At 55.4% G+C, this 22618-nt stretch overlaps 1 protein-coding gene across 1 annotated transcript in view; it reads left to right on the top strand.

Moving 5' to 3' along the window:
* Positions 1 to 2206: 2206 nt before the first annotated feature.
* Positions 2207 to 22618, top strand: part of FGF18 (fibroblast growth factor 18) — a 30545-nt gene continuing 10133 nt past the window's right edge. Inside the window, exons 1-3 of the mRNA XM_021716353.1 lie at positions 2207 to 2324; positions 2748 to 2820; positions 9609 to 9853. Coding sequence (XP_021572028.1) covers positions 2207 to 2324; positions 2748 to 2820; positions 9609 to 9853 — 436 coding nt within the window. The remainder of the gene's footprint in view (positions 2325 to 2747; positions 2821 to 9608; positions 9854 to 22618) is intronic.

Here is a 22618-nt window from a genome sequence, read left to right as displayed (position 1 = left end):
CTGGAACATCCATCAGCAGGTCATCGGCCGAGTCAGGCTTGCTGGTAGTTCATTTGCTCTGACATCTAAGTGGCAAAAGGCCTTAGGCCACTTTGAAATGCTGCATGCCATGGAAGGGGCCAGAGACAGGCTCCCGCAGGCCACCGAGCAAGCAGATTCCCAGGATCTCTGGGTTCCAGTCCTGGTTCTGTCACTGGCACACTGTGTGACCACCCTCTCTGAGCCTGGGTATCAGCCAGGTGATGTGGTTTCTCTGGTGCTTGGATGCATAAATTTTGGTGTAGGAAAAAACCCAGGTTTGAGCCCTGACTGCTCTGCTACTGTTCAGCAAATATTCCTTCACCTTCAACTCTGTACCTCAGTTGTCTCCATCTGTAAAATGGGGGAATAAGAAGTTCCTACTTCTTAGGGGTTATTGTGAGAACTAACTGGGATTTTGCACACAGAGCAGCAGGCACAGTGACTGACACTCCGTGAATAACTGAGTAATTGTAATTGCTCAGTCAATTATATATTGCGTGTTAGGCATTAACTTGCTACAGGGTGCTAGAGAAAGCTAGGTAAGACATGTTCCTTGGATCAGTGACTTCAGGCCTCCTCCAGGCTGAGTTGGGGACAGGCTTTGGGCTTAGATCTGGATTTAATCACCATTCCACCCTTCACAGGCTATGTGGCCTTGGGCAAGGCCTTTAGCCTCTGTGAGTCTTGGCTTCCTTGTCATGTGCAAAATAGGGATAATCACCACTTTCCAGCCTGTTGGTGGGAGTAACTGAAGCTGAGTCCTGGACAAGATATGCAGTAGGCACTCACATATGGTGTTGACAATCACAAACACTTATGGGACACTTGCTGCATACCTGGTCCTGGCCTGGGTTTTGAGGGGAATGAAGAAGACGTCCAGGGCTTCAGCTCTTTGCTCAAAGTGTCCCTGTGAAGAGAAAGCCGACACTTTGGGTAACCTTACGAGCCCCCAGCCCCTGTTCTACTGCTGCCTTGCAATCCTGTGGCATTTAGTCACCGTTCTTTGACTCTGTGGAGCATACAGGGACAGACAGGTGCTCAGGTTCCAGACCCAGCTCTCCCCGGTCACACCTGCCCTGGCCACTTGGTAGCCTCATGATTGTGCAAATGGACTGCCTCTCCGTGGCTCACTGTTTGTGTAGATATAGGTGTAGAACCTCTCTTGGGTGAGTTGAGGTCCCTTAGGGTGAGTATTGGTACAGTGCCTGGCTTGTTAGAGGCGTTAAGTCAGTGTGGACTGCAGTTGCGCGTTTGACGCTGGTGTCTCGAGGTCTGCTGGTCTACCTACTCATGGGGTCCCAGAAGTCAGAGGGAGACCCAGTCACGCCACAGTTGCCACGGAGCCTGGTACAGACCTGACACAGGGTCTGCTGGTGGCAGGCGCAGGGGAGAGGTTCTCTGGGGGGCTGGGTACCTGGATGGAGTCACTCTCCCCGTCTCCTGTGTCCAGGGCTGGGCACAGTGGGGTCAGCACCTGTCCCAGCCCTTGGGGACTTAGGGGAGACTGAGGGATGTGTTGTGGGGGCAAGAGCTCTGAGAAAGGACCGGAAACCAGACTCTACCAGTGAAGCCACACCCTGTGGCCAGATCAACCCCCGGGAGGTAGTGGGGTGGCCTCTGACATGGACTCAGGGCTGACCTCCCGAAAAGGCAGGAAGCGCCCCAGGCTTCCTGGGCAAGACCTCTGGTGGGCTCCAGCCTCTGCACAGACTGGGTCCTCTGCCCAGAGCACCTTATCCCACGGTGATGGATCATTGCCCCAATTCCATCCTGTCCCCAGGAGGCAGTCAACCCTGCCAATCAGTATACCAATAGCCCTGGGAGCTCAATGGACAGGACCTGGCTAGGGAAGATGCCTGTGTGGATCTTGAAATAGGAGCAAGTCAGGGGAAGAGGACGCTGGGCCTCTACGTGTGTGTGTGTGTGTGCGCGCGCGCATGTGTGTGTGTGTGTGTGTGTGGTGCGCACGTGGGAATGTGGAACAGTGCTACCTGGAAACAGGGAACAGCCTGGTGTGCTGAGGAAGCTCCAAGCCAATTGGGGCTGCTGGAGCATCTCGTTTCAGGAAAGGGGGTGACGGAAAAGGCACGGTGAGCACTGAGTGCCAGAATAAAGGGCTTGTTTGTTACCTCATAGGCATGGATGGCTATTCTCCTTACTCAAGGGAGCTGGGATGGGAGCAAGGATGGCGGAGAAGGGGAAAGGAGGGGGCAGAGAGGGCATGGGTCTCTCCAGTCCTGCCCCCACCCCCAGGCTGACTCCAGGGTTGACTGCCCGCAGCAGCAGCCCCGTATCGATGATCTGTACCAAGAAGGCTGATGTATGAGGAATGGGAGGTGGTCCTCAGGCCCAACCCCCACGCAGCAGCGCCCCCTCCCTCGCTGATGGCTCAGTCCCACCAATCAATACATTGATAGTCCTGGGAGCCTAATGGACAGGCTGGGGGTGGGGAAGGGCCCCTCAGCGTCACTGTGTGTCCTGGCTGAGCTGGGTGTGGGGAGGGTAACAGGAAAGAGGCTGGACGTCTGGGCCGAGGGGTGGGGGCGCCCATGTGAGCCATGCTCAGATGCAGGGTGGGCCCGGCTTGCCTCCTCCCCTTTCTATCAGGGTGCCAGCTGGGAGAAGTCCGCGGGCCTCAGATCCAGGGCTGAGCTCTGGTCTTGGCACTGTCAGTTTCTATACGACTTGGGCCAGTCCGGTGCCTCTTTGTGTTCCAACCTGCTCAGGTGGTGTGAAGAGTCAGGGGATGGAGCCTGGCGAGTGCCGAGCCCGGGTCCTGGCACGGACAAGCCCCCGTAGGTAGGCAGGAGCCATCGTGAGCCTCGCTCTCCATGCTGCTAATCCACAGAGAAGCTCCAGGCCAGAGGCCAGGCTGCTCTCCAGGAAGAGTTTGGGGAGCTGTGCTCTGGGGTGGGGAGGGGAGCTGACTTTACCAGGGCCTACCCCTGGAGGCAGCTGAAGGACTCAGGTTTGAATCCAGAATTTGGAGGAGTCAGAGAACCTCGGCTGTGGCTGCTGCTGGAGGAGGCAGGCGGTGGTGGAATGTGGCCGGAAGTCTGTGGGCTGCCCCTCCTGGGGCCAGGGGACCCTCCCTTTCTGGGCAGGCTGCCTGGAGGCGGGGTACGGATTGCCTGAGGCCTCAAGGATCAGGGACCTGGGCAGGAGGGGGCAGTGGGACCCCATATTCTGTCTTGGGTGGAGGTCAAGGCCTCCAGTGCTTTTGTGAACTATACCCCCACCCGCCAACTAGGGTTTGTCCTGGAAACATGGAAGGGGGCGGGGGAGGAAGAGAAGGCAGAAAAGCAGCAGGCGGGTGAGGCAGTGGAGAGCCTGGGGTGGACTGGAATCTGGATTCCTCTTCTCACCAGTTCTGTGACTTAGGACAAGGCCTGTAACCTCTGGGAGACTTAGCTGCCCTGTCTGTAAAATGGGGATAATAATCATATCAGCCCATAGGGTTGCTCTGGGTATCACATGGTAACATTTACCTTAGCACAGAGGAAGTGCTTCACATGTAGGGGCTGTTTAAAAAGCAAAACTAGGCTAGGCGTGGTGGCTTGAGCCTATAGTCCCAGCACTTTGGGAGGCCGAGGTGAGAGGATTGTCTGAGCCCGGGATTCGAAATCAGCCTGGGCAACTTGGTGAGACCTCGTCTCTGCAATAAAATTAGAAAAAAATAGCTGGGCATGGTGGTGCACATCTGTAGTTCTGGCTATTTGGAAGGCTGAGGTGGAAGGACGCCCTGAGCCCAGCAGATCAAGGCTACAGTGGCCATGAGTGTGCCACTGCACTCTAGCCTGGGCGACAGAGTGAGACTCTGGCTCAAAAACTTAAATTTAAAAAATAGAAAATAAAAAGCAAAATTAAACTAAGGAGACAAGAAAATAAACTAAAGTAGTAGCTCACTATGTGTGTGACTCATGTCTATAATTCTAGTGCCTTGGGAGGCTGAAGTGGGAGGATTGCCTGAGGTCAGGAGTTTGAGACCAACCTGGGCAACATCATAAGATCTTGTATCATCAATAACAAATAATAATAAGCCGGTATAGTGGTGCATGCTGTAGTCTCAGCTACTCAGGAGACTGAGGTGGGAGGATTGCTTGAGTCTAAGAGGTAGAGGCTACAGTGAGCTATGATCTTACCAAGGCACTCAGCCTGGGCAACAGAGAAAGATCCTATCTCTAAAAAAAAAAAAAGAATCGAATAGGTTGGTGATTAGGGGTAAAGCCAGGTGACCCCATGGGCCAGTGAGTCGGGGCTGTGTTGCTTGAACCGTGTTGCTGTCCAGTGTGTGGGGGTTGTGTGCCTGTTCGTGTGGGGTGTGCTGTAGGTGATGTGATGGGATTTTGTGGGGGGTGGAAATGGAGCCAGGAGGAAACAGGAAGCTCCCAAACAAGCTGGGCAGCCATGAGTGGGCCAGAGAGGGTGACACCTTAAGGCCACAGGGAGGGACGGTGGCTGTCGCATGCCACAGCAGGAGGAGTGCCTTAGTTGATTTTCAGAAGCTGGCACTGGGCTAGGTCTCATCCTGACCTCTGCGCACCCCATGGCAGTTTCCCACCAGATGCCTAAGTCAGGAGGTTTGGAGGGTAGACGGGGCTGGATGGCAAGGGTGATGACACTTGATGTTGTTCTGGGTGGTGAGGTGCCCGAGAGTTCAGGTTTCTGGGCCTCAGTTTCTCCGTCTGTTAAATGGGGTGATTCGTGTTCCCAGGGCCCAGGGTAGTCAGGCCCATCACAAGCAACAGCGTCTTCCCACAGGGCAATCTGGCCCTCCGGGCTTCCCTCAGAGCTCCCCGCAGGGTTCCCTCAGTGCTCACTCCGTGCTGGACCCTGCTCTGAGCACTTAGGACATTGCATGTCCCGGGCAGGGACACAGCATCACGGTGTTTGTTAAGAGCTGCGCTGGACAAAGACGGGACTGCAGGTCGAAGGGGGCTAGCTCTGTGCAACAGAGCACCATGACTGTCCCCAGGGTCTGGGGACCTCGGCAGGCCAGGTTTGAGGTTTGAGCAGCCCATTACTGTCCTTGCCCTCTGTTGAGGACTGGGGAGTGAAAGTTTCCAGCAGAGCTGTAGCCCTCAGGGCAGGGGAAGGGCAGGTGGGGGGGACAGTGCCTGAGGCTGCAGGGCCTCTAGACCACCCAGCTGTGGGAAAAGCTGCTTCTACCCAAAAGGCTGTGCCTATGTGTGGCGTGGGGGAAGTGGAGTGAGAAGGGCACCTTCCCTCTGCGGAAGAAGGCGCCCCTTATGCACCCATTCTTCTGTCCTTGGGAGAGTCATAATCACACGTGTTGATTTTGCTCAACACCCCTGGTCATGGTGAGGGGTGTTAGCGGAGCAGACAGCAGCTCTGACTGTCCTGGGGAGGCCTCAAAGATAGGCCCCCTCTCAGGGCAACCAAGGCCAGGAGACTTGATGCACAGCCAGCGGGAAAGGAGAAGCGGGTATTCCCAAGGCAGCCCCGCTTTTCATGAGCTCTGGCGGCAGACCCCCTGGAGATGGCCTCAGAGGTCTGATCTCTGAAATGGGCCCTAGCTGGTGCTTGCTTCCATGGGAGGTTGAGGGAATTAGATGAGTCAGGTACCCTATCCAGAGAGCGTCTTAGCGGAGTGCCTGGGGCAGAGGAAAGCTTACTAAACACTAGCTTTAAAAACATCCCTTGTGGCCAGGTGCAGTGGCTTATGTCTGTAATCTCAGTGCTTTGGGAGGCCGAGGTGGGAGGGTCCCTTGAGGCCAGGAGTTTGAGACCAGCCTGGGCATAGCAAGACCCTATCTCTACAAAAAAATATTTTAAAAACATTAGCTGGGCTTGGTAGCACATGCCTGTAGTCCTAGCTATTCAGGAGGCTGAAATAGGAGGACTGCTTCAGCAGGAGGTCGAGGCTGCAGTGAGCTCTGATGGAACCAATGCACTCCAGTCTGGGCAACAGAGCGAGATGTTGTTTCAAAAAATAAGTAAATAAGTAAGTAAATAAATAAAAACATCCTTTACCATCCCTCTGTGGGATATTCTGCTTGTTTGGGTAGAGAGTGGTGGGGCTGATATTGGCCTCTAAGTTTCTCTTGCTTTTAGCCAGTCTTTTTTGCGAGCATTTGCTGATTGACTGCTGAGGGCAGAGCTGAAATCTGGGCTGGACTTGGGGCAATGTTGATAGAGCCTTGGAAGCTCGAACTCAGCCTGGGGGATGGGTGCAGGAAAGGCTTTTCCAGGGGGTACCTGAAGGCAGGAGACCACTGGACAGAAGGAGGCAGGGTGCCCTGGGCAGAGCACCCAGCCTGTGCAGAAGGCTGGCGCCCACCAGTCGTCTTACCCAGAAAACCAGAGGATAGTTCCTGCCTTTTCTGGAGGACAGGCCCTGTTTTCACGTCAGAGGCCACCTCTGCAACCTGCCTCAGGGTTGATCTGGCCACAGGGTGTGGCTTCCATGGTGGAAGCTGGCCAAGATGGATTGCTCCCCCCACATCCTGGGGAAGGGCCACCCGATAGCCCCTGCTGACCCTGGGTCACCCACGATGCCTGTGTCCAGTGGGCCAGGGAGAAAATCATTAATGGGAGGCCGGTTTCTGGGGCAGGGCAGCTGCCCTGGGGGACTTGGGGGAAGGAGATTGGTTTGACCTCTGGTCGATAAGGTCTCCTGTGAGCAGGAGGAGAGTTGGAGCACAGGGAGGGATGCCGGGGGGCTGACCCTTGGAGGAGGGGACAGGGCCAGCCACCTCCGGAAGTCATTCCAAGAAGGTCAGAGGCCATGTGTGGGGGTGTCTTCAGGACAGATGCCCGCCAGGTGTGGGCCTTGGGACAGCGGAGTTCTTCCTTCCCTGAGCATCAAGATGTGAAAGGGAGTGGCCCCAGGTGTGGGTCAGGCTGTGAGCGGGAATGGGGCTGTGGTCGAGGCTGGGAGACATGAGGATGCACATGTGGAGTCTGAAGGCCAGGCTCTGCCCCCCTGGGCCGTGTAGCTTGAGCACTGGAGTTCAGGTTTCTGGGCCTCAGTTTCTCCGTCTGTTAAATGGGGTGATTCGTGTTCCCAGGGCCCAGGGTAGTCAGGCCCATCACAAGCAACAGCGTCTTCCCACAGGGCAATCTGGCCCTCCGGGCTTCCCTCAGAGCTCCCCGCAGGGTTCCCTCAGTGCTCACTCCGTGCTGGACCCTGCTCTGAGCACTTAGGACATTGCTTATATGTGTAATCTCCACAGCCACCCATGAGGTGGGTGCCAGTATCATCACCCTCATTATATAGGTGAGGAAACGGAGGCACAAAGAGTTTAGCAACTTGCCTAGAGTTCCTTAGCTAGAGAGTGGCACGCCCTTGGTTTGAGACCCCAGGTCAGCTGCGTGGTGGGCGGAGGAAAAAGTTATAGCCAGCTGTGGTCACTGATTCCTGGAGGAGGCTGGCCAGGCCTCCCTCTTTCCCCACAGTGAACCCAGAGTCCTTCCCCTCTCGTTCCTCGCCCATCTTGGGCAAATGCTTGGTGTGGGAGCGAGTGTGGGGACCCTTGGGGGATGGGTCAGGCGGGTCCAGCCTGCAGGGGTGGTGCACAGGGAACATGGCCATTGGAGCCACGAGGCCTAGGGTTAACTCTGCGTTGCTTGCTCTGTGACCTGTCAGTTAAGCTGTAGAGCCTCAGTTTCCTCATCTGTATGTGGAGTGACGCTTCCACCCTGAGGACAATTGTGAAGGTTCAATCCTGTGGTCTCGCTGACGTACCTGAGGGGGCCCAGGCCAGGGTTGGGGGACACATGCAGGTCAGTCTAGGGACAGAGATCCTGAGCTGGGCGTGAACTGTTGCAAATGAGCAAAGCATGATCCCTGCCCTTGGGCGCTCCCAGCTGGGGTGAGACAGATGCAGGGCAGCCAAGGTCCCAAGAACTTTGCCCCAGGCTGGCGTGGGAATGGGGTCCTGCAGGCCTGGCATCCAGCCAGACATTGTGGACATGCTGGGAGCAAACCTGGAATGCTCTCTGGGCTTTAGAACTACCTGGCTGTTTACATTCACTTTTATTTAAATTTATCTTTTATTTTTGTGGAGGCAGGGCCTCGCCGTGTTGCTGAGGTGGTCTCGAACTCCTAGGCTCAGGTGATCCTCCCGCCTCGGCCTCCCGGAGTCCTGGGATTACAGGCATGAACCACTGCATCCGACTAAGAACTGTCTGACTTTGTGGTTAAGATGGGATGGGACCTGCATGTGGTTAGCAGATGTGTGAAGACCTCATGTAACTGGCATGCTAGGACTCCAAGTCTTTTCAGCATTCATTCTTTCATTCAGCAAGTGTTTGAGTTTCTACCTTGTTAGGTGCTGGGGAAATAGGGGCAAAAAAGAAAGGACAGCCCCAGCTGCTGCAGTGCTGCCAGTCTACTGGGGACAGACAGGCAAAACCCAGAGAATCGGGTGGTGTGTAAGGTTGGTACGTGCTAGAAAGAAACGCAGCGCATGAGTGACGGAGGGAGAGTGTCAGAGGTGAGGCAGCCTCAGAAGGGAGTCCAGGAGGACCTCTGTGAGGAGGTGATATTTGGGAAGAGACCCCAGTGAACTTGAGAGGCCAGGAGCTGGGAAGGAACCTCAAGGCAAAGGGAAGAATGAGTGCGGAGGCCCTGGGGTGGGAGTGTGTTTTGCGTTTGGGACATGCTAAGGCAGCTGGTGCAGCTAGTGGGGAGGGAGTGGTGTGGAATGAAGCTGTCAGGGGCCACCTGGTAGGGCCTCGAGACCCTGGAGAGGACCTTTATCCAAGTGTGATGGGAGGCTGTGAAAAGGGAGCTTACACAAGGGGTTTGAGTTTGGTGGAGGACAGACTACCCCAGGGGCGAGAGCGGAGGCAGGGGGCCAATGAGGAGGTGAGTGCAACTTGTCCAGAAGGGAGACCATGGTTGGGAAGAGAGATGGAAGAGACAGGTGCTGGCAGAACCAGAGAAGGCTTCCTGGAGGAATGGACAGGCAGGAGCTAAGCCTCAAGGGACACAAGGGATTTTGTGGCAGATGCAAAACAAAGGGCCCAGGATATGGGAGCAAGCACAGGAACCCCTGGGCATGGGGGAGGCAATCTCCAGCACTAGCGTGAGGTGTGGGGGTCAAATTACAGTAGACTCGGCCATTGGTTCCTGGGTGAGGCTGGCCAGGTCTGCCTTCTTCCCTGCGTGGACCTCGAGTTCTGTCCTCTCGTCCCTTGTCCACCTCCGTATGGTGGGTCTCAGTTTCCTTACCTGTAAAATGGGGGTGCAATAGCAAATCCTCGAGAGGCGTGTCAGGCTTCCCATTTGGTCGCTTTATCCTCATAGACAACCTGAGACGAGTCAGGGCAGGGCCTCTGCTCCACCCTCTAAACTGAGAAGAAATCTGAGGTGGAACAAACATTCGTTCCCTATTCTTAATTCAGGGCTGTGGTAGAAAGATAACAAGCTTTGCTACCAAACAGACCTAGCCCCAGTTCTTAGCTTTGCCACTTCCTGGCTGGGCCACCTTGGGCAACTTGCCTAAACTCTCTGAGCCTCAGTTGCCTCATCTGTGAGGTGGGGGTGGTAACAGGGTGAGGCCTGGCCCAGAGCTGGCATGGAGGAGAGGTGTCCTTGTTCTTGGCTGTGGACGTGGCAGGCTCCTGCAAGCAGGGGATGCAGGACTCCCCGTGTGGCTCACCGTGTCCCTTTCCCCTGCCCAGGTGCTGGTGGCCGAGGAAAACGTGGACTTTCGCATCCACGTGGAGAACCAGACGCGGGCTCGGGACGATGTGAGCCGTAAGCAGCTGCGGCTGTACCAGCTTTACAGCCGGACCAGCGGGAAACACATCCAGGTCCTGGGGCGCAGGATCAGTGCCCGCGGGGAGGACGGTGACAAGTATGGTATGTGCCAACCCCCCGCCCTGTGCACACACTCACCCCAGCCTCAGAGGCCTCAGAGTCTAATCCCAGCTCTGCCGGGTCCTGGCTGTGTGACCTGGGACCTGGCCTGAACCTTCCTGGGCCTCAGTTTCCTTACCTGTAAAATGGGGATGCAATAACAAATCCTTGAGAGGCGTGTCAGGCATCCTAACTAGAGATGAGACTACCAGGTGCTTTTGCGGGCAAGTGGCCCATACATGACAGCTGTAGTGGTGTGGGTGGCTTGCCTGGGGACGGCCTGAAGCAGTTAACTGCTTTCAAGCTATTACTGCCCCAGCGCCAGGTTCAGACACGTTGAGGGGTCGGAGGTCTGGGGGATGCTTTTTGGGTGGCAGAGACCAGCCTGGTGCGTGTGTGTGTGTGTGTGTGCATGTGCCTGTGTGCTTTGAGCCTAAGCCTGTGTATCTGTGGTGCAGGGCCACTCCCAACACCTTGGGCCATGGTCCTGTTGACCTGCCCTTGACCCTGGAACTGGACAGCCCTCCTGGGGTGTTTGGGAACCCTCAGCCCCCATCCATGCTGCCTCTGCAAAAGGCTGGGAGGAGTGAGGCGCCCTGACCTCTCCCTCCCCTAGCCCCCAGCCCACAGAGGCACTCAGCAGTGAGTGGAGCAGACAGGACTCTGGCTGAGACAGACGCTGAGCAAATCCTTACCATGCATGTTATTTATTTAAAATTGCCAGACAGTAGAAGTCGAGGCTGTGGTGAGGCCTCCTGGTCCTTACCCCTCACAGGGAAGCATCTGCCCCCACTCGTTCCTGCCGTCTCGGCCCAGGTTCTGGGAGGTGTCCCAGGCCCCAGCCTTGGACCTGCAGAGGGGAGCTGGGGGGTCCGAAGCACCAGTAGGGGCTGTGGTCCCATGCATGGGGCCGGGCCTGCCAGCCCAGGTGTTTCTGAGATGGTGCCCGCCTGCCCGCTGGCTTTGCCGTTGCAGTCAGGATGTGACAACAAGACAAATATTTCTTAGACCTTTTATCTTGGACACCATTTATTTTCTCTCAGCCCCGGGGCAGGACTGACCTCATGGTGGGGCCTGAGTGTGGCAGCTGCACCGTCACTGGGGGCTGGGCCAGGCCAGGCCAGGCTGGGCAGGGTCGGGCCACTGGGCTCACGCACCTCCAGGCCAGCTGCCTCCCCTCCCTTCTCCCTGCCCATCGCCCTTCCCTGCCTCCACCTCCTCCCTCCCTCTCTCTTTTCTTCGTTTCCAGGTTCTCACCCCCAGCACCCCCCCTTTGTTTCTATGTGTCTCTCTGACCCCCCTCCCTGCCACCTCTGTCCTCCCTGCCTCCCTCCCTCTGACCACAACTTCCCTCCTCCCCTCCTCTCCCAGGCCCTCTGCTGTCTGCCTCTCTAGGGCCTCTGTCTCTCAAGTCCCTCCCCTCCCCCCCATGGACGCCTGGCTGTGTTGGGCAGACCCAGGTGGTGGTTTTCCCTGGGATCTGCTGTCCAGTTGCTGCCAGGGAAAGGGCAGCTGGCTGGCTCAGGCGGGAGGAGGTGCCCTCCTGGGGAGTCCCCTGAGCTCTCGCTGGCCCCTCCAGGCTGGGAGAGAAGCGGGGCGGGGGGGGGGGGGGGGGGGTGGTCAGACTCTGGTCTGAACCATCTGTCCACACCCTGAGACAGGAGGCAGGAGCTCAGGAGGGAGGGGAGCCCTGAAGGCCAGCCCCTCTCCCGGAAGTGCCTTGCCCTTTCTTTCCCTCTACCTGAAGTGGGAGCTCAGGAGCTCTTACCTGTGGTGTGACCTCAGACAAGCCCGTTGTCCTCTGGGCCTCAGTTTCTCCTCTGTGCAATACAAGGGTTGGATGAGAGTGGTGCTTCTTAAACGTTAACATCCACGTCAGCCATCGAAGGATCTGGTTAAAACACTAGTGTGGACTCGGGGACCTGAGCCTCTGCATCCTAGCAAGCACCTAGGTGGTGCAGATGTATCCAGGGACTAGCCTTTTTCGGCTTCTTGGCCAGTCCTGTGGGCTCTGGGATGTAATAATCCTCTCTTGAGGAATACAGTTATGACTCCACCCCGACACCCAGGATGACTGGGGCCTTGGGCTGCTTTTGCTCCATTTAAATGTCACATTAGAAACACAGATGAGGCCAGGGGACCCCATCTGTGAGCCCTGGGAGAGGAAGTGAGACAATGAAGCCAGCCAAGGCTTCCAATCTAGATAATCGATACAAATATTATTGGAAGGGTGATTTATGTGACTAAGCTCGGACCTGAGGGTGGGGCCGCCCCGTCGATCTGCGTTAGGGGTCTGTCCTGCCTGGGGGAGGGGCAGTCAGGGCCCAGGATGGGCAGGAACCCCGCTCCTCTTGGAACGAGGCAGTCTGAGACTTGTAATGCACAGTCAGTATCACATCATTTTACACTGTGCGGTCTCAGAAGTTCAGTAAACACCAAGTATAAAATGGAATCCCTATAAACACCTGGACTCAATCTCCCCATGCCCCTAGCTCTCAGGTTTGAGTCTGTAAAAGGCCGACATCCTGAAGCGCTGGACCCTGAGGTGTGGACCCGTATGGGTGCCTGCTGCGCCACAGTGAGTGGTCCTCTGGTGAGATCTGCATGGACGGTGGGGCGTCTGCACCGCTGATCTGCAGGACAGCTCTTTGTGGCCCCCCAAAGCTTTCCCCGCACCGACAAGCTTCAGGAGCCCAAGGGTGGGCTGCCCCAGGAACAAGGGTCTTTCTTAGTCTTGACTGGTCAGAGACCTGGAGGCTTAGGTAGTGGGATATCGGGCAGGCAGGGGCTGGGAAGCAGGGCACCCACCCAGCCGGGATGCTGTCAGCCTCTCCTCTTCTCGCCCTTGTCCTGGTCATCTCTGCCTGGCAGGCAGTTGCCACTTAGAAGAACACCACAGGGCCAGGAGGCAGGACACCTGTAGCTCTGCCACTGAGCAGCTGCAGAGCCCAGGGCGGGAGTCTCCAGCTCCAGGTTGTTTCCTCATCTGCCAAGTGGGGAGGAGGCTGATGTACCTCCGCCTGGGATGTCAAGGGAGGGGGAGGCTCAAGCCTGCTGCCTAGGGCTGGCTGAGCGCACAGCACAGGGAATGGTGAGACCCCAGCATAGCAGGGGTAGGGAGGTGTTTATAAACCTTATGATTGGATAGTCCTGCCTGATTTCACTTAAAAAACAGGGTTCTCGGCTGGGCGTGGTAGACACCTGTATTCCCAGGGCTTTGGGAGGCAGAGGCAAGAGAATTGCCTGAGTCCACTGGTTCGAGACCAGCCTGGGCAAATGGTGAGACCTCATCTCTACAATAAATCAAAAAATTAGCTGGGCGTGGTGGGTGTGCACCTATAGTTCCATCTACTTGGAAGGTTAAGGCAGAGGATTGCCTGAGCCCAGCAGGTCAAGGCTGCAGTGGCTGTGAGTGTGCCACAGCACTCCAGCCTGGGTGACAGAGTGAGACTCCAACTCAAAAACAAAAAATCTCCCCAAAACAGCGTTCCCTGTCTGAGAAAAAATGATTTTAAACAAGCAAACATTTTTATAGGCCCGGCGCAGTGGCTCTTGCCTGTTATCCCAGCACTTTCAGAGGCCAAGGCGGGAGGATTGCTTGAGCTCAGGAGTTCAAGACCAGTCTGTGCAACATAGTGAGACCTCGTCTCTACAAAAAATAAAAAAATTAGCGGGGCATGGTGGTGTGCGCCTATAGTCCCAGCTACTCGGGAGGCTAAGGTGGAAGGATTGTCTGAGCTAGGAGGTCGAGGCTGCAGTGACTCTGGATTGTGCCAGTGCACTCCAGGTTGTGTGACAGAGTGAGAACCCCAACTCAAAAAATAAAAAACAAAAAAACCCATTTTGCAGTAGGCCAGCCTCCCGGGGCTGACTGCCCAGAACCACCTGGGACTTGTGGCCCTTGTGCAGTGGGGGACTGGGCTAGCCAGGGAGACGTATTTGGAGGGTTGAGACTGGTGTCAACTCTAGAGGCTGATGGGATTTGAACCTCGGCTTCGCCACTTGGCAGCTGGGAGGCAGCATGTCTATTAGCCTTTCTGACTGTGTTTCCTCTTCTACAAAGTGGGGTAACTGAAATGAGGGAATTTTATGCCCAAAGATCATGTGGTAATTAAGACAAGATTATTAACAGTAAACACCTGAACTCTTTCTGTTGTTTGGAGGGAGTAGGGGCGCTGTCATGGGCTCATGAGGTTTGCTGGTCAGGACCTGGCTCCTGAGGCTTCCAGAAGGGATGCTGGGGCAAGAAGGGGAGCTCTTGTCTCCCATCATGGGGCCCTGGCATGTTGGATGTGGGTAGCAGAGCCATCTCCAGCATGATTTGGAGCAGCGGGGTCTCAGACCAGATGAGGAAGCATGGCCTTTGGACTCTCTTGCTGGGTGTGGTCTAGTCCCCTCACAGTCAACACCGGGGTCCCTCACACATTCAACACACATTACCAAGCCTGGGTGAGACAGGCCTGGTCCCAGCCCCCAAGGAGCCCATAGTCAAAGGCCCCCTGTTCCTTAATAGGGACTGCCTTTGAGTAGGAAGAAACTAGGCCACCAACTTTCCGTGTGACTGTGAGCCTACCCGTTTCCTCCCTGGGCCTCAGTTTCCCCACCTGCAACGTGGGTGGGGTGCGGGGTGTGCAGTTGGTACTCTGTGGCTTCCTCTAGCCCTGGCATGGCATGCATCTGTGATTTGGGGTCACAGGGAGTCAGTGTGCGCTGGCGGGTGGTTCCCTGAGCTCCCAGGCTGGGTGGAGTGCCTTGGGCCCCCGGGCTCGCCCTTGTCCCAACAATTGTCCTGCTGCAGTGGAACCATCTGCGGATGTGCTGGCTCCCTGCGAGAGTGCGAGCTCCTTGAAAGCAGTGATCCTGTCTTGCTTTGTGCCGTGTCCCCATGTCCCACATAAGGCCTGGCAGGGCAGGCCCCGGAAAGGCTACTGGATGAAGGGGCAAAATGGCCCATCGGGGCTGCCCTGAGTGACTCACACAGGAAAGCAGGTGGGGGATCCCAGGGCTTTTGCTGAGCTGGGGTGGGAGGGGTCCTCTTGTCCCCTTTTCTCTCATTCTGGTACTTGCCAGAGGCTGTGTTTGAGCCAGAGCAAGGTCCTGTGACCTGGCTGGGGTAATTGGAGCAGCAGGGACCCCTCATCTCCGAGCCTGAGCCCCTGTGGTACACCCTCCACCTGCAGGCCCAACGCGAGGGTGCGTCCCTCCCCTGCTCATCCTTGAATCGACCAGCAGGCTCGGCTTGGCTCGGCTTGGCTCTGCTCCTGCTCGGTATCGGGCTCTGCTGCCCTCCTTGCTCACGCTGGCACGGCTACATTGGCCTTCCGGGTGTCCCCTGAACGCCACTCACGGACAGGCCAGGCGACGCCTTCGTGGCCTGCTCCCCACCTCACTCTTCCGCCGTACCCCTGTCCCCTCATCAGAGAGTGCCTGGCTCTAGCCCCTCTTCCTGGCACTTGTCTCTGTCTGACTTCTGCCATGTATTCAGTTGTCCATGGACGGTCTGTGTTAGAATGCAGATTCCTAGAGGCAGAGGTTTTGTCTGTTTGGCTCATGGCTGCATTCCCACGGCACAGGGCCAGCCACCGAGAGCTGCTCAGTGTATGCTTAAAAAGGCAGGGCGTGGTGGCTCACGCCTGTCATCCCAGCACTTTGGGAGGCAGAGCTGGGATAACTGCTTGAGCCCAGGAGTTTGAGACCAGCCCAGGAGTTTGAGACCACACAACATAGCCAGACCTTGTCCCTACAAAAAAATGCAAAATTAACTGGATGTGTTGGCTTGCACCTTTAGTCACAGCTACTTGGGAGACTGAGGTGAGAGGATCGCCTGAGCCCAGGAAGTTGAGGCTGTGATGAGCAGTGATCGTGCCACTGCACTCCAGCCTGGGTGACAGAGTGAGACCTTGAGAGAGAGAGAGAGATATATATATATATATTTGATGATTCTCTCTGTATGTTTGTTGTGACACATACACACACACACACACACACACACACACACACACTATATGCTTGAGTGAGTGAGTGCTTGGGTGGCCCCCTGTGTATGCCGGAGTATAGACAGGGGTCATTACCCCAGAGGCATCGGGCAAAGAGGCTTCTTTCCATACTTGAGGAAGTGCTTGGCACAGAGCTCAGTGCACAGTAGGGAGTAGGGACTCGGAAAACCAGTGTTCCCTCCCTCTGTCCCTCCCTTCCCACTGGCTTCCCAGCCAGCCTGGTACTGTACGATGGGGACAGGGTGATTATGACACCCAGCTGCCCCAGGGGCTTTCCAGCTGGGAAGGGCATCCCTGTCTTCATCTGAAACCCCTGCCCTCTGATCTCGAGTCCCACAGGTTCTATCTCTAGGCGGGGAGTGGCCACCCACGCCTTGCTGGCCCCTCAGCTGACATGACTGCACCAGAGCCACAGCCGGGATTAAATATAGCTCCCGATCAATCCTATTGATTTTTTTTCCTCTTCCTTTCCGGTGAGTCCACGTGGCCTGTGAACCTCCTCGGGGGACTTTAGGAGACGGTGAATGGTGGGTGCCTTTGGAGAAAAGGCCATGGCATACCTGCATGTGGTTTGAGTGTGGGTGTGTCTGAGTGTGTGCTTCTGTGCGTGTGTGTGTTTAATATTGAGGGGGAAACAATTTGCCCCCCGCTCCCACCTCTCCCCCTTTCTTGAGACCTGGTCCACCTTCAGAGGGGAGAAAGGGAGGGCTGATTCTGGGTGACCTCCCGGCACCTTCTGAGGCAAGGACATCTCCTCACCGGACGAAGAGCCTGGAGAGGGACTGGCAGCTCTGTCAGCACCAGCATCTTTGTGGCCAGCTGGCTGCTGGCCCCCATCCTAGGGCCCCCGGTTGAGGACTGTTCTGTCCAGCCCCTCCCTGGCTCCTAGCTCCCCCTCCCACCGCCCATCCTCCTCTTGCAGGTCTCAGGGAGTTTACCCCAGACATGGGGAACACAAACCCGTTCCCCAGCTTTGTTCTCTCTCTCTTTTTTTTTTTTTGAGTTGGAGTCTCACTCTGTCGCCCAGGCTGGAGTGCAGTGGCACACTCACGGCCACCCCAGCGTCGACCTGCTAGGCTCAGGCGATCCTTCCGCCTCAGCCTTCCAAGTTGCTGGAAGGACAGGCTCATGCTACCATGCCCAAATAATTTTTGATTTATTGTAGAGACGAGGTATCACCAAATTGCCCGGGTTGGTCTCGAACCCGCGGGCTCAGGCAATCCACTCTCCTCAACCTCCCAAAGTGCTGGGATTACAGGCTGAGCCACCGAGCCCGCCCCCCAGCTTTGTTGCCTTGAGCTCCCCCTCTGTGGGTCCTGTCCCCGTCCCTGCAACTGGACCTTGTCTCTCTGTGTGCCGTGTCTCTCTCTAGTTCTCCAGCCACCTCTGTCTGTCTTTCCCTGCTGTTTCCCACCCATCATAGCCAAAGTGAGGCCCCAGGGCACTCCTGGGAAGCCCAGCTGGGGAGTCACACTGGAATCAGTCAGGGAGTCAGTCAGTGCCACGCGTCTTTTCTGTCATCACAGCCTGCACAATGTCTGTCCTCGCTCTGCCTACCTCAGCCTGAATCTCCGTCTGTCTCAGACCAGCTCTGGTGTTCCTCTGCCTGTGTTCAAATCCTGGCCCTAGGGTGTGACTCTGGGCCAGCGATTTAACTGCTCAGTTAACTGCGCCACTGTAAAATGGCATAACGTTTCTTAGCTCACAGGATTGTCGTGAGGCTCAAATGAGATATTCCAGTTCAGACTCCTAGCACAGTGCCTGGCACACAGCAGATACTCAAGGAGGTATTAACTGTTATCATTATTTTAAAGTTATGGTTACTCCAGGCATTTAAGAGAAGGGGAGGGGGAGACAGCAGGAGTTTTTTCTAGAAGAGCTTTCTCTCTCGCTCCCCTCCTTCTCTCACTCTTCTCCCGCTACCTCTCTGGATGTTGGAGAAGGGAGGGGGGGCTTTGAGTCCTTTCTCCCCCTGCTGCCCCCTGGCCCTGGGCTCTGCTCTGTGCTGGGGAGCTCTGTGGGCTCCCCTTCTGGGGAGCCATGGTGTGGGTCTCCCCATCTGGCACCCACTTCTCTGGTTTCACGCAGCCTTTTCTCTCCTGAACCAGATCTGAGGCGCTCCTCACCTCTCAGGCTGTGGTCTGAGCCCAGCCCTGGGTGCTCTAAGGGCTCTCCCAAATCCCAGTACCAAAGGTATCTTCCTCAGGGTGGCCCCAGGGACCTCCCCCAAGATCACTTGAAGGTGGAGCTGGGGGAGGGAGGGGCCTCAACTTTTTGATCTGTGCACATCTCCACTCATTCACCTCTGCCCCAAGAAGGTGAGGCCAAAGAGGAGACCCTTCTGTCCGTTTCAGTGTTCACTCACTCACTCTCCCAAGGGAGGGATGGGGTGGAAGAGAAGTGAGGGGTGGGGCAGACACAAATACCAAACCTTCTGGATCAGCCTGGCTGTGATTGGATCTTAGATCCATCGCCATTTGACTGTGGGACTTAGTTTTCTCGCCCGTGAAATGGGGATGAGTACATAGTTTTAACCTCATGGGAAGGTGGCAAGGCTGAAATGAGATGAGGCATGCAGAGCAGTTAGAACAATGCCCAGCCCACCGTAAGCTTTAGATAAATGGGAGTTACTGACTTCAGTGCTTGGAGGTTACCTAGTCCTGCCCAGAGAGGGCCAGCCAGGTTTTCCCTTTGTCACTGAGGCTGGGGAAGAGTAGCTGGGAGCCCAGGGTTCCAGCTGGTGGTGAGTAACACAGAGAGTCACAGCAGGAGGACGTGAGGGGTTAGGGACACGGACTCTGGGTTTGGATCTTATCCCAGTGTTTCCATGCCCTTGAACAAGCCTTCACCTCCCCAAATCTCCTTTTCTTTTTCTCTGGCATTAGGGCCTCACTCTGTCATCCAGGCTGGGCTGCAGTGGCATGCTCATGGCTCACCACAGCCCCAAACTCCTGGGCCTAGGTGATCCTTTTGCCTCAGCCTCCCAAGTAGCTGGGACTGACAAGCCTGCCCCACCACGCCCAGTTAATTTTTGGATTTTCTTTTTTTTTTTTTTGTAGAGATGAGGTTTCTTTGTGTTACCCATGCTGGTCTAGAACTCCTGGGCTCAAGCAGTCCTTTTGCCTCAGCCTCCCAAACTGCTGGGATTACAAGCATGAGCCACTGCACCTGGCCCTTTTCTTTAGCTCTTGTTAGTCACACCTGCATCACAAGGCTGGTTATATGCTTGTTCAAACGGACTTGCTGGTCTTTCACTGTGAGTCAGATAGAGATTAGGTGCTGGAATCGCTACAGTGGCTAAGACGGATACGTGGTTGTCCTCATGGGGCTAACCTTCTGCTGGGTGGAGACAGATAATGAAAATGAGACCATTTCGAAGAAAAGTGCTCAGGAAAATGGAGCAGGGAACGGGGTAGGACTGGACAGGGGATGGTGGTGGCAATTTCGGCGGTGCAGTCCAGGAAGGGCGCTCTGAGGGGTAGCATTTAATCCGCAGCTAGGAGCTGAGGAGCCACTGTGAAAACAGCCTCTAGGCAGAGGAATAGTAGGGGCAAAGGCCCTGTGGCGACGCACATTGGTGCTTAAGAGGGGAACAGTAAAGAAGGGAGGTGGGGTGGCCCACTCAGCGAAGAGTTGCAAGTGTGTCTAAGTAGGTCGGGGATCACCAGGAGCTTTTTAGCAGGGAAGAGACAGAATTAAATGTATACTTTTGAAGGGTTCTTCTGGCTGCTGAGTGAAGAGAAATGAATGTCTGTCTTTGTCTCTTTCTCATTCTCTGTCTCTGTCTCTCTCATTCTGTCTGTCTCTATCTCTGTTTTTCTCTCTCTCTCATTCTTTTTCTCTCATTCTTTCTGTCTCTGTCTCTCTTTCTCTGTGTCACTGTCCCTCTCTCTCTCATTCTCTGTCTCTCTCTCTCTCATTCTCTCTGTCTCTGTCTGTGACTCTCATTCTGTCTCTCTCATTCTTTCTGTTTCTCATTCTCTTGTTGTCTTTGTCTCTCATTCTCTGTCTCTCTCCCTGTATCTCTTATCCTCTGTCTCTGTCTCTGTTTCTCTCTCATTTTCTGTCTTTCTCAACTCTGTCTCATTCTGTCTCTCATTCTGTCTTTCATTCTCTCTTCCTGTCTCTCTCTCTCTGTGCGTTTCTCTTTCATTCTCTCTCTCTTATTCTCTCTCTCTCACTCTCATTTTCTCTCTCTCATTCTCTATCTCTCTTGCTCTCTCATTCTCTCTCTCATTCTGTCTCGTTCTCTGTCATTCTCTGTCTTTCTCTCTCTCGCTCTCTCATTCCCTCTTCCTCTCTCACATTCTCTCTCTCTCTCTCTCTCTCTCTCTCTCTCTGAGAACTGCTGCTGCTATTACTCCCCAAAGACTTGACATAATTCTGGCCCGGCTCCCTTCTCATGATGTCATGCGCTGAGTGGAGTCTAGGTCACTCCATCGCATGCTGCGGTCGGGGAGAGAACAGACTTCTGGCTCCTCCAGCGCGGGGTGGCGGGTGCAGACCCTCCCCACGAGAGGGTGGGGGTGGGAGGGCTTTCAGTGGGTGGAGTCACCATCCACCCCAGCCCCAGGCCCTTTGGACAGCTCAGGCAAAGGCCTGGGCTTCCTGTGGTGGCCCTGGCTGGTGAGTGGCTGGGCTTGTGCTTGGAGGCCCAGGGCCTCACCCCTGCAGCCCAGGCCCCAGCGAAAGAAGCAGGCAGTTTGAACCCAGCCACGCCTACTGGGCTGCTTCTCTGAAACTCTGTTTCCTTCATGGTGACATGGGGACAAAGACATCCAACCTTGTGGGGATGGGTGGCTTCAGTGGGCTTATGGGAAGCCAGACCCAGCGCATAGCCGGCTGTCATGAGGACCGAGGTCCAGGTATGTGCTGGGAGGGGCCGCAGAGCAGAGTCCCCCCCACCCAGCACTCTAGCCCCATGACTTCAGCTACCTCCTGACTCTGGACGCCACCACCAGGCATGTTCTGGTGCACATCATGGTGTGGGAGGCCTGAAACTCCGAAGTATTCAGGAGAGTTAAGATGGGAGGGCAAGACCCAGAGGCAGGTGCTGCTTCCCTTCCACCCCTGTAGACATGTCTGATTTCTTTCTACCAGGCTTTTTTTTTGGGGGGGGGCGGTTTGGTTTTGCAGTTTTTAGGAAATTTAAACAACAGTTTCTGAATTCCCCGACCTCTGAGAACAGAGTGCCCGGCTATTCATAGTGTATAATCCTCACAATAACTGTTGACGTTTAAGGGTGATTATCCCCATTTTACAGGAGGCGAAACTGAGGCCCAATGTCATACAGTTGGCAGGTTGGGCCAGGGATTCATATCCAATCTGTGCACCACCAAACTCTCACCTTTTCCCCTCACCAGGAGTTCCTGGAACTGGGCAGGCATGGTGGCTCACACCTGAATCCCTGTACCCAAATCCCAGCACTTTGGGAAGCCGGGGCAGGAGCATCGTTTGAGCCCAGGAGTTCGAGACCAGCCTGGGTGACATAGCGAAACCTCATCTCTACAAAAATACAAAATTTAGCCAGGCATGGTGGTGCACGCTTGTAGTCCCAGCTGCTGGGGAGGCTGAGGTGGGAGGATCACCTGAGCCCAGGAAGTCGAGGCTGCAGTGAGCCATGATCATGCCACTGCACGCTAGCCTAGGTGACAGTGAGACAGGCTCAAAAAAATAAGCTCCTGGAATTGTCCTGACCTGCCCCCCTCGGCCCCACAAACCTCCACCCCGCTGTGGGTCCTGAGCCTTGTGAAGCGATGGAGAAAGGCCTCAGAGCTGCTGTGTGCTTGGCCCAGGGAGAGAACTCACACAGGAGGTTACAGGGAGCTTGAACTCAGAGGAACAGGAAGGGCCAAGGGCTGCTGCCCCTCCCGTTGCAGTACCGAGTCCTACTCCTGACTCAGTGTTTACAGGGGTAGGGGGAGGCTGGGAGAAAAATGTGCCTCCCCTTGTTTCTAGTGTTACTGAATTCTTGTTAGATCTTTAAATTTTATGTAAATTCTTCTTTTTTCTCCCCCTTGGAAAGGTGGGTATCATATTTTAATTAGTAGTGGTGTCAAAGGAGGGCTAGATTAATTATTGGAAATTTTGAGATCCAGATGGTTGTAATTTTCACAACGGGGCACCCGGGTCTATATTTGTAAATTTTTTTTATTAAAATCATACCGGGTGTATTTTAGGGGCACTGAGGTATACTCTCTGTGGCTCCAAGGATACTGTACTTGGGAATTTGGGGCTATGATATTTGTTAGGGAGAAGCAAGTCCCTTGTCAAGAAGTTAAAAAAACTTTTGTGAGTGAGAGTGGGGCAGGGGCTGGGAGGTGGAGGGTCGGGGAAGAGAGTATGGGAATTGCGGGGGGCGGGTCTCAGGCAGAGAAAGCAGCTGTGGGTAGGGGGGTGTTGGTGAAGGTGGGCAGGCCAGGGGTTTAAGATCAGAGAGGAAAGAGAGCTCAGAGAGGGTGCATGGCCTACTCTAAGTCACACAGCAGCCTACTGGGGAGAAAATGTGGACTGGTGTAGAGGGAGCGGGAGGGCTGTGTGCGCGCATGTGCACCTGTTTGTCTGTTCCCTCGGTCCAGAGACTGCTTCTCTGTGATTATTTGTATGGCTATCTGTCTTGCTTTGGGGAATTTTTCTTTTTTCTTTTTTTGAGTTGGAGTCTCACTCTGTCATCCAGACTGGAGTGCAGTGGCCGCTTCCGGTCACCACAGCCTCGACCTGTTGGGCTCCAGTGATCCTTCCACCTCAGCCTTCCAAATAGCTGGAACTACAG

The sequence above is a fragment of the Carlito syrichta genome, unplaced genomic scaffold (genome assembly GCF_000164805.1).
Source record: "Carlito syrichta isolate Samal-C Ts95f unplaced genomic scaffold, Tarsius_syrichta-2.0.1 Scaffold308774, whole genome shotgun sequence".
Taxonomy (NCBI): domain Eukaryota; kingdom Metazoa; phylum Chordata; class Mammalia; order Primates; family Tarsiidae; genus Carlito; species Carlito syrichta.
The sequence above is the reverse complement of the archived record's forward strand: the minus strand, read 5'-3'. Positions and strand labels throughout refer to the sequence as shown.